The sequence below is a fragment of the Phycodurus eques genome, chromosome 1 (genome assembly GCF_024500275.1).
Source record: "Phycodurus eques isolate BA_2022a chromosome 1, UOR_Pequ_1.1, whole genome shotgun sequence".
Lineage (NCBI taxonomy): Eukaryota > Metazoa > Chordata > Actinopteri > Syngnathiformes > Syngnathidae > Phycodurus > Phycodurus eques.
In genome coordinates, this window is record NC_084525.1 from 28,676,381 (window position 1) to 28,691,764 (window position 15,384).

Sequence of the window (15,384 nt, forward strand, 5' to 3'; positions counted from 1 at the left end):
ACCAATGACACATGGTGCCTGAATGCGTGTCTTAATCAAAAGTAAAAACTACAAATCTGAACATATTGTTTCTGCTTTTAATATGACACCAGAATTCAGTTACAGCTTTGGAATGCCAGCAGTACAAAACAACCAACCATGTTTTGAGAGATTTCTCTCATTCTGAAGAGTCCATGTCAGACTATATGTAAATATAAAAAAAAAAAAAAAAACAACAAGTCTGACCCTCAGTTCTGTAGACCGGGAACATCAGTATGTCCGCGTCTGACTCTGTCTCTGCAGTCCCTTGAAGACCCGCAGCTTTCCAGCACCGGTCAGGTCAAAGCTGTAGTCCGACGTCACGTAAGGCAGCTCCCCCTGGAAACCGCCCTGCTGCACAAAATCGCCATTATTAGCGTGTAGTGGTTAAGAAATTGAACCGAAAAACCACAGTATCCCAAACTTTGTGAGTCGTCCCACGAGCAAGTTTATGTCTGACCTGTGCAGTCAAGATACAGGAGGGCAACGACATGGCTCCAAGAAGGAGACAGTTGACCTTGCGCAGCACGGTGGGATCTACCGGCGTCAGCACAAAGTAGAGACCTCGCGCCATGTCGATCCCTCGTAGCACACCTACAAGACGCAAAGTGAACACCAGCCTGTGTTTAGAAACTGGTTGCTAAATGGCTTTGAAGACTAGAAGAATCAGGAGAGCAGACCTTTCTTACACCACACAAAAGACAACAATAATATAAGACAATAAGTATGACTATAATAAAATGATTACCAGTGGATACAGATGTAATAATTTTACACCTGAAACGTGAACATAACAAATGAAAGGATTAGTTCGTACCCAGGCCCACGCAGGGGCAGAGGGGGGCCTGGGACAGCAGGACCGGACCTCTTTTGCTCGTCACCTTCTCTGCCAGGCAGCAGAGTCCCACGAGGCCAGCATTGACAGCATAGAACATGTCACTGGGAGCCACATCGAAATGGACCACGCCCAAAGCCACGTCTGTGTGGGGCACCTGCGGGGGTACAATGACATTTTCGATATGGACCAAATCTCAATAATGGTGTATAAACCCATCAACAACCCAGTAAAGTTTGGTATTTTAACACAAATATGAGTAAGACAAACACAAAAAGCGTGACTACGACTAAGTTGGAAGAATAGACCCGTTTCGCCCTATTGACGCATATCGGCATCTGCCTTTTTTAAAAATCTGACGGCCAATAAGAGAATACTGGGTAAACTTCTGGGAACTATTTTTATATACGTGTATTTATTTATGATGATATACAAATAGACCTAGGTTTCCTTTGCTCGGACGCGGGTCACAGGAGCCCCCCTCTGGAGCCAGGCCTGGAGGCGGGGCTCGAAGGCGACCACCTGGTGGCCGGGCCTGCAGTCAGGGACTGCCCGAAGAGGTCCCCCTTCCCATGGGAGGGCCCAAAGGGGTCGGGTGCATAGCGAGCTGGGAGGCGGTCTGATCCCCAGCTACAAAAGTTGGCTCTAGGGATGTGGAATGTCACCTCTCTGGCAGGGAAGAAGCCCGAGCTGGTGTGCGAGGTTGACAAGTTCCGACTAAATATAGACTGGTTCACCTCCACACACAGCTTGGGCTCCGATACCAGTCCTCTTTAGAGGGGTTGGACTCTTTTCCAAGCTGGAGTTGCAGATGTGGGCATACTTATTGCCCCTGGCTTGGCGCCTGTACGTTGGCCTCCCTCCCCCCATTGGCTGTTGTTTGTGCCGATGCACCAAACAGCAGTTCAGAGTACCCACCCTTCTTGGAGTCTTTGGAGGGGGTGCTGGAGAGCGCTCCTGCTGGGGACTCCCTCGTTCTGCTGGGGGACTTTAATGCTCACATGGGCAATGACAGTGAGACCTGGAGGGTCTAACCAACCCCGAAAACGCTTATTGGTGGTTTATCCCCTGAAAAGACTATGTGCGGTGCCTGCACGATCTGTGGTGCGCATGCACAACTCGCTACAGCAACAACACTTGGACAAAATATGAAGGTTACACCTATTCCTAATCTTAACTTTAACCTTAAACCTAGCCCAATTTTACGAGCAGTTATTTCGCATAAGGCAGGGGTTTCAAACTCAAATTCACGGTGGGCCAAAATAAAAAATTGGGACAACGTCGCAGGCCAAACTCAATATTTAATGAAAAATCACTGCGATGTGCATGTTTCCCTTCTTTGCAGAAATGTAGCATTAAAGTTTATCATATGACGTCAAAATTACATTTTGCTTAAAACTGAATCTGGAATAAACAAACTTTAATATTATAAACACATGAGAAATCAAATTTGCGACAAAATAAATCAGTGGTATTTGTTTGCTGTTTTGTATTTAAATAAATAACATGAATTCTTCTGTCTCTCTATCTTCTATTTATCTATCTCAAACTACCTTTCTTCTTGATGTAAATCTTTTTTCAAAGGCCAACAACAAAACAACCCCAAAAAAATAAGAACGTCCTTCAATAAAAACCCAAACTTCAAACTATTAACAGTCCCTGCCTCGGAGTTGATAAAGGGCATTAAAAAAAAAAAACAATTCAATTGTTATATTCTTTGTTACAGCCACGTTACTCCGCACATGACCAACAGGTCTGTCTTCTACCTTAGTGAACAGATAATGTGCCTCGGACCTGTCTTGGAAGTTAACGGTTTTCCATCGTTCTTTTGGCCATTTTTGGGAAGGGGAAGTTGTAAATTTGCCCGAGAAGACTGGTAGCATAGTTGCTAACGACAGCAACAGAAAGGGAAGGGGCTTGCCGGTGTAGACTGATGGGCCAACACACTAGCAAAGCATTCTGGGATTTGTAATATTAGTGGCACATGTGCTATATACTGGCAGTCCAGCTCTAATAAACATTTGATATTGTCTTGCAGGGCAAATATAATTACTTCGTAGGCCAAATTTGGCCGCCGGGACTGAGTTTGACATTTTTTAAGCATTTTTGACTTTGCTTACTTTTAATTTTATTTTAATTAATCTGATGTTTATTGAAAATGCAGCCGGACAGAAAAGGGTCTTAGGGGACAGACAGAGGGATAGAGTGGACAAGGGAACTAGGGGTGAGAACCACAGCAGAACAATAGTGAGACAGTCTAGATTTTTGAACACAAGTAACATTACAACAGTCAACTCATTATTAGTGGATTGGGGGGGGGACATGAAATAAGTAACCAAGAAAAAAAGATGAGAGGACACAAAAGGGCAGGACAGGATGTGGGAAATGAACAAGGCAGTGCTACTGACGAGTGGTGCGGTGGGATTCTTTTTAGTGTCTAAACACCTGTAAGAACCTGTGAGTTGATGTGTTCGTATAACCTGTGTTGTTATTAGTGGTCCCAGCACAATCTTGTTTTGTTTCTAAATATATTAAATATTTTTGAAGTGCTGAAAATATGTGTAAAAACTGAAAACAATCTAGTACTGAATTGTTGAGGTATAGCTTAAGACTATTTCTTCATCTCTTTTGGCCCAATTTTTTGGGCAGCACTAAAAACTAGCCCGCCAGCGGGCTGGGTTGTATACACTTTCTGGCACAAGGTCTTCCCCACTATATAAACACTAAGCACCCTTATTCCATGCGGTGGCCATTTGGCAGGGGAGATCATCCGGCTGTCGCCGCCTAAGGGTGAATTTTGGCGGCGACAGAAGTACATGTACCACGATCAACCTGCCTGGATGACTCCCCCCACACCCCTTTTCCCCCCCTCCTCCTCGCGATGCATCATGGCTGATGACTTTTTACGGTGTCGATTAACGGACCACTGAATTTCAACTGAGACAAAGGGGTGGCCACCAATGAATGTCTCTCTGCGGCCCGTGTGAGCGTCTCTCCCTACATAGCAGGAGCCATGAGAGGAGGCATGTCTTTGATTGGCAGCTGAAAGTTGCGGGGAGGCAGTATTTTGAGAGCATTTAGCGTCACGCCCACAGCATCTGGAAGCTGAAAGAATGTCTCAATTCTTGACCATGTTAAAGCCTAATTTCACCGATGGTTTTTTGTAATTATTATTTTTAAATCCATTCATTCATTGTCCGGGTTGTTAACAAGACTCTGTCAACTTTTCAATAATTTTTTTTGGTCTGTTTGGTTGCACTTTAAACCCCATCGAGTTGGTTTAGGATGAACTGGACATAGGCGTGAAAGCAAAAAAAAAAAAAAAATTATATATATATATATATTTATTTATTTTTTAATTTAAATCCTACAGCATAACTTGGAATACATTGTACCGCTGACCCCCCCCCCCAAACAATGTGTACCTGGTAAGGCATGAGGGAGTGAAGAGGTCTCACAGGTCCTGGATCAGCCGACTGCAGCTGACTGAGGTAGGCCAGCAGTGACAGTTCTCGCTGCTCATTGGAGCGTTGGTGTTTCCTGTCCAACACAACAAATGAAGACGTGAGCCGCCAATGTCACGCCGCAACCCCAACAATGTCACAACGCAGTGCTGAAAAACGAGCACTTACGCCGTCCCCTGGCAGCCTGCGCCTTCAAAATCGGACTCAACGCTCATGTGAATGTAGGTGCGGGGTGGGCTGTGTGTGCTCTCGGTGAACTCGTCCAGCGCCGTCTGAGTGGGCGGGTGCGTGTGGAAGCCGTGGGCTGTCCTCAGAAACTCGGGGGTGAGGGCAGGGCATTGAGCTGGGCTGTTGCCGGCATGAGCCAATTGGATGACGTGCGACACCGGGAAGAAACGGAGCAAGTCCACTAGCAGGTGCAGTCCAAAACCTAGAGATCGACCCAACGAAAAACTATTGGTGACATTAAATCGATTTTAAATAAAACATTTTACTGACCTTTAACCCAGCCCATGGTGTTGATGACAATGGGCGTCTCTAGGCTGGTAGAACGCTTGCGCCACAAGGACTTGAGGCTTTCCAGGTAGCGACTTAAGTCGGACTCGCATGACGACTCGCCATAGAAGACCATGTGGTTGGGGTCATGCTGATGTGTGAAGGGGGGGCCTGAGAATTGATCATGCCCTAACGATTAAGTGCCTGGAGGGCTTGTATACCTATTAAATTGTACACTGAACATACAGTGGGTACGGAAAGTATACAGACCCCGTTAAATTTTTCACTCTTTGTTATATTGCAGCCATTTGCTAAGATTATTTAAGTTCATTTTTTTCCTCAATGTACACACAGCACCCAATATTGACAGAAACAAACATAATTGAGATTTTTGAAGATTTATTAAAAAAGAAAAACTGAAATATCACACAATCATAACCATTCAGACCCTTTGCTGTGACACTCATATTTAACTCAAGTGCTGTCCGTTTCTTCTGATCATACTTGAGGTGGTTCTACACCTTCGTTGGAGTCCAGCTGTGTTTGATTACACTGATTTGACTTGATTCGGAAAGCCACACCCCTGTCTATATAAGACCTTGCAGCTCACAGTGCATGTCAGAGCAAATGAGAATCATGAGGTCAAATTAACTTCCTGAAGAGCTCAGAGACAGAATTGTAACATAGCACAGATCTGGCCAAGGTTACAAAAAAACTTCTGCTGCACTTAAGGTTCTTAAGAGCACAGTGGCTTCCATAATCCTGAAATGGAAGACGTTTGGGCCGACCAGACCCCTTCCTAGAGCTGGACGTCCAGCCAAACTGAGCAATCGGGGGAGAAGAGCCTTGGTGAGAGAGGTAAAGAAGAACCCAAAGATCATTGTGGCTGAGCTCCAGAGATCCTGTTGGGAGATGGGAGAAAGTTCTAGAAAGTCAACCATCATTGCAGCCCTCCACCAGTCGGGGCTTTATGGCAGAGTGGCGCGACTGAAGCCTCTCCTCAGTGCAAGACACATGAAAGCCCACATGGAGTTTGCTAAAAAAAAAAAACACCTGAAGGACTCCAAGATGGTGAGAAATAAGATTCTATGGTCTGCTGAAACCAATATAGAACTTTTTGGCCTTAATTCTAAGTGCCATGTGTGGAGAACACCAGGCACTGCTCATCACCTGTCCAATAAAGTCCCAACAGTGAAGCATGGTGGTGGCAGCATCATGCTTTGGGGGTGTTTTTCAGCTGCAGGTACAGGACGACTAGTTTCAATCGAAGGAAAGATGAACGCGGCCAAGTTTAAGGATATCCTGGATGAAAACCTTCTCCAGAGTGCTCAGGACCTCAGACTGGGCCGAAGGTTCACCTTCCAACAAGACAATGACCCTAAGCACACAGCTAAAATAACGAAGGAGTGGCTTCAAAACAACTCCTTGACTGTTCTTGAATGCCACAGCTAGATACCCGACTTCAACCCAATTGAGCATCTCTGGAGAGACCTGAAAATGGCTGTACCATCCAACCTAACAGAACTGGAGAGGATCTGCGAGGAATGGCAGAGGATCCCCAAATCCAAGTATGAAAAACTTGTTGCATCATTCCCAAAAAGACTCATGGTTGTATTACCTCAAAAGGGTGCTTCTACTGAGCAAAGAATCTGAATCTGCATACACTCCTTGAAGTGTTCTCTGTCAATTGACTGTCTGTTGTCGTACTAGAGCGGCTCCAACTACCGGAGACAAATTCCTTGTGTTTTTTGGACATACTTGGCAAATAAAGATGATTCTGATTCTGAATACTTACGGCTGTGTGATATTTCATTTTTCTTTTTTAAGCTGTAAAGATTTCAACAATTCCGTTTTTTTCCTGTCAATATGGGGTGCTGTGTGTAAATTAATGAGGGAAAAAATGAACTTAAATTTAACGGGGTCTGAATACGTTCCGTACCCACTGTTAGACTATATGAATAAAGCACAAGCAGGTTCCAACTTAATACAGTGGAACCTTTAAAATCAAACACAATCCCCTCCAAAACCAACATTTTCCAATGAGAACAAATATATTTGTAATAATTCAGATTTACAGTCCAAATTTTCACCATCATAAAACCCTTTGGACAAACAATGCACAACAAAAATGATAAATCTTACCCAGTGAGTTTATCTCATTTGTAGTGAAAACATCTTACTGTACTTATTTGAAGAAAATTTCAGCCCTCTAACTTTTTAACAGATTTGTCTGTAGTGGGAAACATCAGTCCACAAAATGGCACAAAAAAATGGCCTACAATACATTGATGTAAATGCCCTAAATTATTTTGAAAGAGTACTGTCTGTATCGAGATGCAGTGCTGTTTCAACCCCTAGGTGTCAGTAAAGCGTCAGGCATGGAGATCAATGCCTGGATAACATTATGTTGGGAAAAAAACAGACAACTTTGTCCTGTCGGTGTGATATGTTCTTACAATACACTGCCTTTCCTATGTTCGAAAGGAAGCACCGTTTTTTGTCTCTTTCTGCCCATATGACGCATTCTACAAAGGTTAAAATACTGTAGCTGGTTAAAAGATTTGACTCTACGATCCCTATGTCACGTGCTAGAAAAACGAAGGCACAGATTGGCCAAAGAGATCTGTGTATCGCCGATTGATTGCTACTCCTTCAGTCCCCAGATGTCTGTCAAAGCTAACTTGAAATTGAATTTGTTTAACTGAATCTGAAATTATCAAACTGAATGTGAAAATATATAATTTTAATTTCATTGCTGATAAAATAATCTTGCATTCACTTTCAAATTCATTGGACTTCAGTTCCAAACAAATAAAATCTATTTCAAATTATAATATTCAGAAAGTTTTTAAATGCAATTATTCAAGTTTAGAAATTCAAATATAAATGATTCAAATTCATTTCCTGCTGGCACATATTTTACTGGAGCCCCATCTACCACTGTGCTGAGAAAAAAAAAAATTAATAAAAAAACCACTATGAAAACCCCCCAAAAATACAATGCAAAATGCTTCGTATGCAAAAGCACTTTTCAACTGGGTGCACGTTGAATATTTTCAGTGCTCATGCACACCTACGCACCACTTAACTTCACCCCTGCCAATGACTGCCTGTCTTCCGACAAGTTGTGTGCTTTGACTGTGTGGGATCCAGGAGAATGAAATTTCTCCACACTGCCGACTAGTGCCTGCAGACAAGTTTGGACGCGTTAGCCACCGGGATGTAACCTCAGAGTTCGAAGCTCACGAGGATATGTGACCAAAGTCAGTGTTATATGCAGTGGATTTTCATGTGCTGTTAGGGAAACTGCATTCGATGCACACGAGTCAGTGTTACCAGCAGGAGACGCACGGAAGCCCAGCTTGGAGGCTACACTCATGGTCGGAGACCACGCTGGAAATCGGGGAGTTCAAGAATAAAAAGCCACCCGAATGCAAAAGCAAAACCACTTAGTATCCAAGTGGAGCAAAAAGGTCCACTTTTTGAGTGTCGTGACTTTGTATGCAATGAATAACAGCACTGCACTGAGTGGGTGCACAATGTATTATTGACGATAGGAGAATTTATATGCAGTCAAATACAAGAATACTGCACAAAAGCTTGAAATACACAGTATTAAGTATAAGTAAAGTACATATAAATATAAAAATAGAAAAAAAATCAAGTCGTAAAAAATATTTAACCCCTTGTTTCTTCAATTTCTTGTTCATTTTTAATGTCTGGTTCAGCTAAAGGTACCTTTGTTTGGACAAATGTAATGATGACAACAGAAATACCTCTTAAGAGTTTTATGCAAAAGCTGATATCTAGCGCAAGCCATTTTCCGTGGTATTCTTGATAATAACCAAAGTTACATTTAATAATAAAATTAAGGCGGCATGGTGGGCAACTGGTTAGCACATCTGCCTTCGCAGTTCTGGGGACTGGGGGTTCAAATCCCAGCCCCGCCTGTGTGGAGTTTTGCATGTTCTCCCCGTGCCTGCGTGGGTTTTCTCCTGGCACTCCGGTTTCCTCCCAAAAACATGCAGGGTAGGTTAATTGAAGACTCTAAATTGCCCGTAGGTGTGAAATGTGAGTGTTTTCTATGTTTCTATGTGCCCTGCGATTGCCTGGTGACCAGTTCAGGGTGTACCTCTCGCCCGAAGATAGCTGGGATAGCCTCCAGCATGCCCGCGACCCTAGTGAGGATAAGCGGAACGGAAGATGAATGAAAGAATAAAATTAAGGTTTTGTATTCTTCAGGTAACATGCCTTTAGTGGTACCAGGTATTAAAAAAATAATACTAAAATAAAAAATAGAAGGAACAAGAGTGGTCAAATATATTTTTTTTTTTTCATGACTGTAGAAATCAGAAATATACGGTATATAGATGTAAAATTTTATATACATACAAACACTCACACATTCATAGATCATTTTACTATTCAGACGATGTGAGTCCCAGGACGCACGTCTGGAAACGAGTCCCTGCAATTTAACCTAATCACAGAGTATAGATACAGTAATCCGCTATGTAACGATTGTTGCTTTGCGGTCCGGCCAAATTACAGATTTTTATTTGTACAACTTGTACAATATTTTTGTGTTATCCATAGCTCTTCCTCTCTCTCAATATGTTATGGTTCAGCCTGCCACGATAGCACTTTTTTAGGACGATATATTTTCCCAAAATTTAGCATTGTGTATTTTTTATGCCACTGATATAATGATATTATAGAACATAAGTCAAGTACATCCTTTTTAAGAACCATTAAGTTTCAATTCTAAAAAAAACATTCAACATTGCCATTGTTATATAGAACAATAAATATGTTGAGACAAAAAATATAAATAAGACTCGGGCTCTGTTCGCAAAAATTGCACTGAAACAAATATTAAACATTTGGCACAGAAGTATAGAGTCATTAACCCACGAAAGAGGCCCAAAAAATGCCTTAAAGCGTGACAAATTTGAATGAATTAAAAAAAAAAAACACCATGTATGTACTTGAAAGCATTTGGGCTTTGTCACCGTGTATACCAAATATCAGTGTTTTGTTTCTAAATACATTAAACATTTGAAGTGTTGAAAACATGCAAAGACATAATATAGTGCTGAATTGTTGAGATACAGCTTAAGCATCTTTCTCACCATTTGAATTTTCCTGATTTTGTGGGCGGGGCTAAACATGGGGCTGGAAAAGATATTTCCTAGTGAGCGTTCCCTCCCCCACTATATAAGTACAAAGTGACATTTCATTTGGCTGCTCAGTTGTGCTTAGCTTCCATAACAAGGCCCATTTACCACTCCAGCTTGCAGTTAGCAAGCTAACGATGGCTAAACGCTGAAAATGCATATTCGCTGGATGCCTCAATTTACAGAACAGCTCGGTGACGGTTTTTTTAAGCTTCCAAAAAATTAGGAAATGAAAAAGCAATGGATTGACTTGTTAAAGACATGCAGATGGTGAGCTGAACATCAACATCACCAGCCGACTATGCAGTTTGCATTTTACGACGGATAGTTTTGTAACCTTTGACCAGAGACAACATGGCTTTGTGGGTAACTTGACATTAGTGACTGGGGCAGTGCCGACTGCTACCTGCCTGAGCTTCCTCCTACCGCCCCGCTGTCGTTGGGTGCCGTGTTCGGCTGTTACATTATGTCAGCAACAACAAGGGTAAGTTGACTTGTGTGCTTATTTTTCTGATTATAGTCCACCATAACCATTAAACTTTGAAGTTGAGCCTCCTAATGTAATTTTACATCGCATAAGCCCATGGCACATCCATTTGACATGCTCACAGTGTCTGAGAGCCGAAAGGTAGTGACCAATACTGGCTACAGAGTAGCATCTGCTCCATTTGCACACTGACTGAGGAGTATCTGCAACATTTGCACAATCAACATTGTTCCAGACTATCGTACTACTCACTTGAAGTCTCGGCGCCCTTTGCACAATGGTCGTTGAACCGGACTATTGGAATATTAGTCATTCGAACTACTCTAAGTGCAAGAGGACTCTGCATCTTTTTGCACAATTGTCAAAAAAAAAAAAAAACATGTACCGGCATTACCAGAGAACTAGCAACCCTTTATTGCTCAGTGACTGTTTTCCCCAATGTCTTTATGTCTCAAAAGTGTTTGTCTGTCAATTGACTTGTCTGTTGTCGTACAAGAGCGGCTCCAATTACCGGAGACAAATTCCTTGTGTTTTTTGGACATACTTGGCAAATAAAGATGATTCTGATTCTAATATACTTGATTGTTTTTATTAATTCAAATTTGGCAGGCTTGTTAACACTACTCTTCTCTTTGGTGTGTTGAATTATCATGCTATTTTTTTGGGCCTGCTTAGTGCCACTTTAATAATCACTGTTATTTTTTAGTCTTTATTTGTATTTATTGTATGAACGTCATGCTATGTAGTGTATAATTTCTGCTACCTCTTAGCTTTTGAAAAAGACTATCTTTCAATAAGCTTTTACCTGGTTAAATAAAGGATAAATAAAACGTAAAATAAGGCCTACCCTCAAGCTGCTGGACTGCGATGCAAGATCTTTATCTGTCAATCAAATGATAACGTGTGCCGCTGTGCTTATGGTTTATAAACACTTAACTTTTCCTTTTGTGTGTGTGTGTGTGTGTGTGTTATGTGAGGAACACAACTCAGAGCGCTGATGTTTTTCACAATGTCGCCACAGTCAAGTGAACAATTTAGCTCCTTAGCTTGCTGACTCATTAACTTGCAGGCTTGAGAATGTAATAAACAGAGGTGGGTACAGTAGCCAAATATTGTACTCAAGTAAAAATAGTTACTTTAGAATAATATGAGTCAAGCAAAAGTAAAAAGTAGTCCTCCAAATATTTACTCGAGTAAGAAAGTACTCAGTCAAAAAACCTAGTCAAGAGTAACTCGTGAATAACTCGTGGTATCGTTTCAGTATCGAGGTACTTTATGCAGGTATAGGTATCGAAGTCAGAATTTTGGTATCGTGACACTACTACATGGGACCATAATGAGGACAAGCACTATAGAAAATGAATGAATATTCCAATCAGTTTAATATTACTCAATTAAAAACAATAAAATATCCTTTAAACACCCATTTTTGAGGCGGTTGAAGCTAACTTGTAAGCAATTGTGCTTTAGAACAGGAGGCTGTTCCAGTTCTGTTGCGGACAATATACAGTGCCACCAGAAAGTATTCACACCCCTTCACACTTTTTTTCACATTTTGCCATGTTACAGACTTATTCTAAAGCTGATTTGAGTATAGTTTTCTGTAAACAAAAAAAATCTACATAAAATATCCCTAAATGACAAAGTAAAAGCATAGTTTTAGACATTTGTGTGAATTTATACAAAATGCAAACATTCAAGCATAATAGGTACATAAGTATTCACACCCTTTGCAATGACACTTAAACTTAAGCTCAGGTGCATCTGATTTCCACTGATCATCCTTGAGATGCTTCTCCACCATGAATGGAGTCCACCTGTGGTAAATTCAGTTGATTGAACATCATTTGGAATGGCACACACCTGTCTATATAAGATCTCATAGTTGGCAGTGCATATCAGAGCAGAAACCAACCAATAAAGTCTAAGGAATTGTCTGCAGGCGTCCGAAACCGGATTGTGTCATGGCACAAATCTGGGAAAGGATACAAAAGAATTTCAGCGGCACTGAATGTCCCGAAAAGAACTTTGGTCTCGATTATTTGTAATTGGAAGAAGTTTGGAACCACCACGAGCCTTCCTAGATCTGGCTGTCCGACCAAGCTGAGTAACTGGGGAAGAAGGGCCTTGGTCAGAGAGGATCTCTGGCTGATCTGATGAGCACAAATGTTGCTTAAACATAAGAGTAGAAATGTAGAGTAGAGGATGTCCGCTCCAGAGGTGGGTAGAATAGCCAAACATACTCAAGTAAGAGTACTGTTACTTGACAATAATGTGACTCAAGTAAAAGTAAAAAGTAGTCCTCCAAAAAATGATTTGAGTAAGAGTAACAAGTACAGAGTGAAATAATTACTCAAGTACTGAGTAAATGGCATTTTCTGATTTGTTTTAACCACAGCATGAACATCAATAAAATAAAATGTGAATATGCAAATTATTATATTACTGTGTGTGCACAGCCAAAACTACATCTGCAATTTACGACAAGGCGTTTTCTCAAGTTTTAAGTGGGCTGAAATATCCACGTTTGGGCAGACAATGCCAGACAAATACTACAATACATGAAAGGTTTTTATTTTTGTTCGTCGTACACAAGAGTAGCGCGCCGTTGCCTTCAATGGTAAAGACGACCTTCCCAACATGGTGGCCACGGAGGCACAATGATCAGCCGGGCTGGCTTATCTAGTGTTAATACCTATGGCCGGGAAGCTCCAATATAAGACGACGTGTCGTTTGATTGTTGAACTAGACTTAAACGTTACTAGATGCTTAAATTGGATTGGAGCAAACGGCGGCAGCGGACCTCCCCCAGGAAAATCTCATTGGATCAATATGATTCACGTAAATGGCCTATTTTGAGTTCAAAACGGCGAATTTCGCTGAAAGGTGACTGATTTGCATGTATGAGGGATAGGAGAACCATCCAGAAGGTCAACCATTGCTAACGCACTCCACAAATCAGGCCTTTATGGTAGAGGGGCCATAGAGAAGCCACTTCTCACTAAAAGGCACATGGCAGCCTGCTTGGAGTTTACCAAAAGGCACCTTTAGGATTCTCAGACCTGCTAAAACAAAATTCTCTGGTCTCATGAAACGAAAATAGAACTTTTTGGCCTGAATTGCAAGCATCATATCTGGAGAGGAAGAGGCACTGCTTATCACCTGGCTAACACAATCCCTACTGTGAAGCATGGTGGTGGCAACATCATACTGCGGGGCTGTCTTTCTGCTGCAGGAACTGGGCGACTAGTCTGCATAGAGCGTAAGATGACAGCTGGCAAATATAGAGAAATTCTTTAAGAGAACTTGGTCCAGAGTGCTCCGGAACTCAGACTATCGTGTCGATTCACCTTCCAACACGACAATGACCCAAAGCACACAGCCAAGATAAAGGAGTGGCTTCAGGAGCAGCCTGTGAATGTCCTTAGAATGGCCCAGCCAGAGCCCGGACTTGAATCCAATCGAACATCTCCGCAAAGACTGACCTTGAGAAGATCTGCAGAGAAGAATGGGAGAAGATTCCCCAAAACAGGTGTGCCAAGCAAGTAGAGACATCCCCAAGAAGACTTGAGGCTGTGATTGCTGCCAAAGGTGCTTCAACAAAATATCAAGCCAAGGTTGTGAATACTTATGTACCCATTATGTTTACATTTACATTTTATGAATACATTTGCACAACTGTCTGAAAATATGTTTTTGCTTTGTTATTATGGGATATTTTATCTGGATAAAAAAAAAAAAAGGAAACCTATGCTCAAATCAGCTTTAGAATAAGTCTCTAACATAGCAAAATGTGAAAAAAATGAAGGGGTGTGAATATTTTCTGGTGGCACTGTATATATTGTCGAATTCGAAATGTTCCAAATTTTAAGGTGTTTGAGAATTAAGGTTCCACTTTAACATTTTTAAGGAAGAAGAGGATGAAACATACCCAGTAGAGGTTCTCTGACAGTCAACAAAGACAAGCAACCCGCCGGGGTGAACTCTGTTTGCCCGAGGTCCGCTTCCAAATAGTCCACACTTGTAGTGCTACACACACAGATGCAGTTGACCGTCCAGTAACATTAAAGTATACCAAGATGATGACGATGGCACTTACTGATTTAGAAGCGTATTGATGACCATGCGGATGTATGTGGACTTGCCAATGTTTTTGGCTCCGTACACGAGGACGACAGCAAAACCATCCATGTCCCCTGTGAGAAACAGACATGTCCAGTGAAGCAGTTTTGCGTACTTTAAGGGGCTTGCAGACCTCCGCCACGGCTGAACAATAATGCCAGATAGTTTCAGCAATTGCTGTGTGCTCATTAAAGCTGTTTAGGTCCCAATTAGATTTAAAAGATACATTGACTGGGGAAAATTGACTTGTATATGACTAGTTGGGTCTCTGGAGTCCCGCCTGCCCATCAAGTGTGAAATTAAACAACCAACAAAATATTTTGTCAAATGTCTATTTCTGAAAATGCGACACAATTATCCATCCATTTTCTCATCCAGCTCTTCCGCGGGGGATCCCGAGGTGCTCCGAGGCCAGCTGGGAGACATAGTCTCTCCAGCGTGCCCTGGGTCGTCCCCGGGGTCTCCTCCGGTGGGACGTGCCCGGAACACCTCACCAGAGAGGCGTCCAGGAGGCATCCTTATCAGATGCCCGAGCCACCTCATTTGGCTCCTCTCAATGTGTAGGAGCAGCGGCGCTACTCTGAGCTCCTCCCGGTTGACCGAGCTTCTCACCCTCTCTCTAGGGGAGAGCCCGGACACCCTGCGGAGGAAACTCATTTCGGCCGCTTGTATCCGGGATCTTGTTCTTTCGGTCACGACCCACAGCTCGTGACCATAGATGAGGGTAGGAACATAGATGGACCGGTAAATTGAGAGCTTCACCTTTCGCCTTAGCTCCTCCTTTAC

General features: G+C 42.3%; 1 protein-coding gene across 2 annotated transcripts in view; it reads right to left on the reverse strand.

The window, feature by feature from the left end:
- The window catches only part of nol9 (nucleolar protein 9), a 21,138-nt gene continuing 5,754 nt past the window's right edge, over positions 1 to 15,384 (reverse strand). The window contains exons 6-13 of one of the 2 annotated variants that reach the window (XM_061686250.1): positions 14,576 to 14,672; positions 14,408 to 14,505; positions 4,816 to 4,983; positions 4,486 to 4,747; positions 4,279 to 4,393; positions 836 to 1,010; positions 479 to 612; positions 1 to 372 (exon numbers count right to left, since the gene is read on the reverse strand). In XM_061686250.1, the coding sequence (XP_061542234.1) occupies positions 250 to 372; positions 479 to 612; positions 836 to 1,010; positions 4,279 to 4,393; positions 4,486 to 4,747; positions 4,816 to 4,983; positions 14,408 to 14,505; positions 14,576 to 14,672 (1,172 nt within the window). In that variant the 3' untranslated portion in view covers positions 1 to 249. The remainder of the gene's footprint in view (positions 373 to 478; positions 613 to 835; positions 1,011 to 4,278; positions 4,394 to 4,485; positions 4,748 to 4,815; positions 4,984 to 14,407; positions 14,506 to 14,575; positions 14,673 to 15,384) is intronic. The other variant, XM_061686259.1, reaches the window with a different exon arrangement.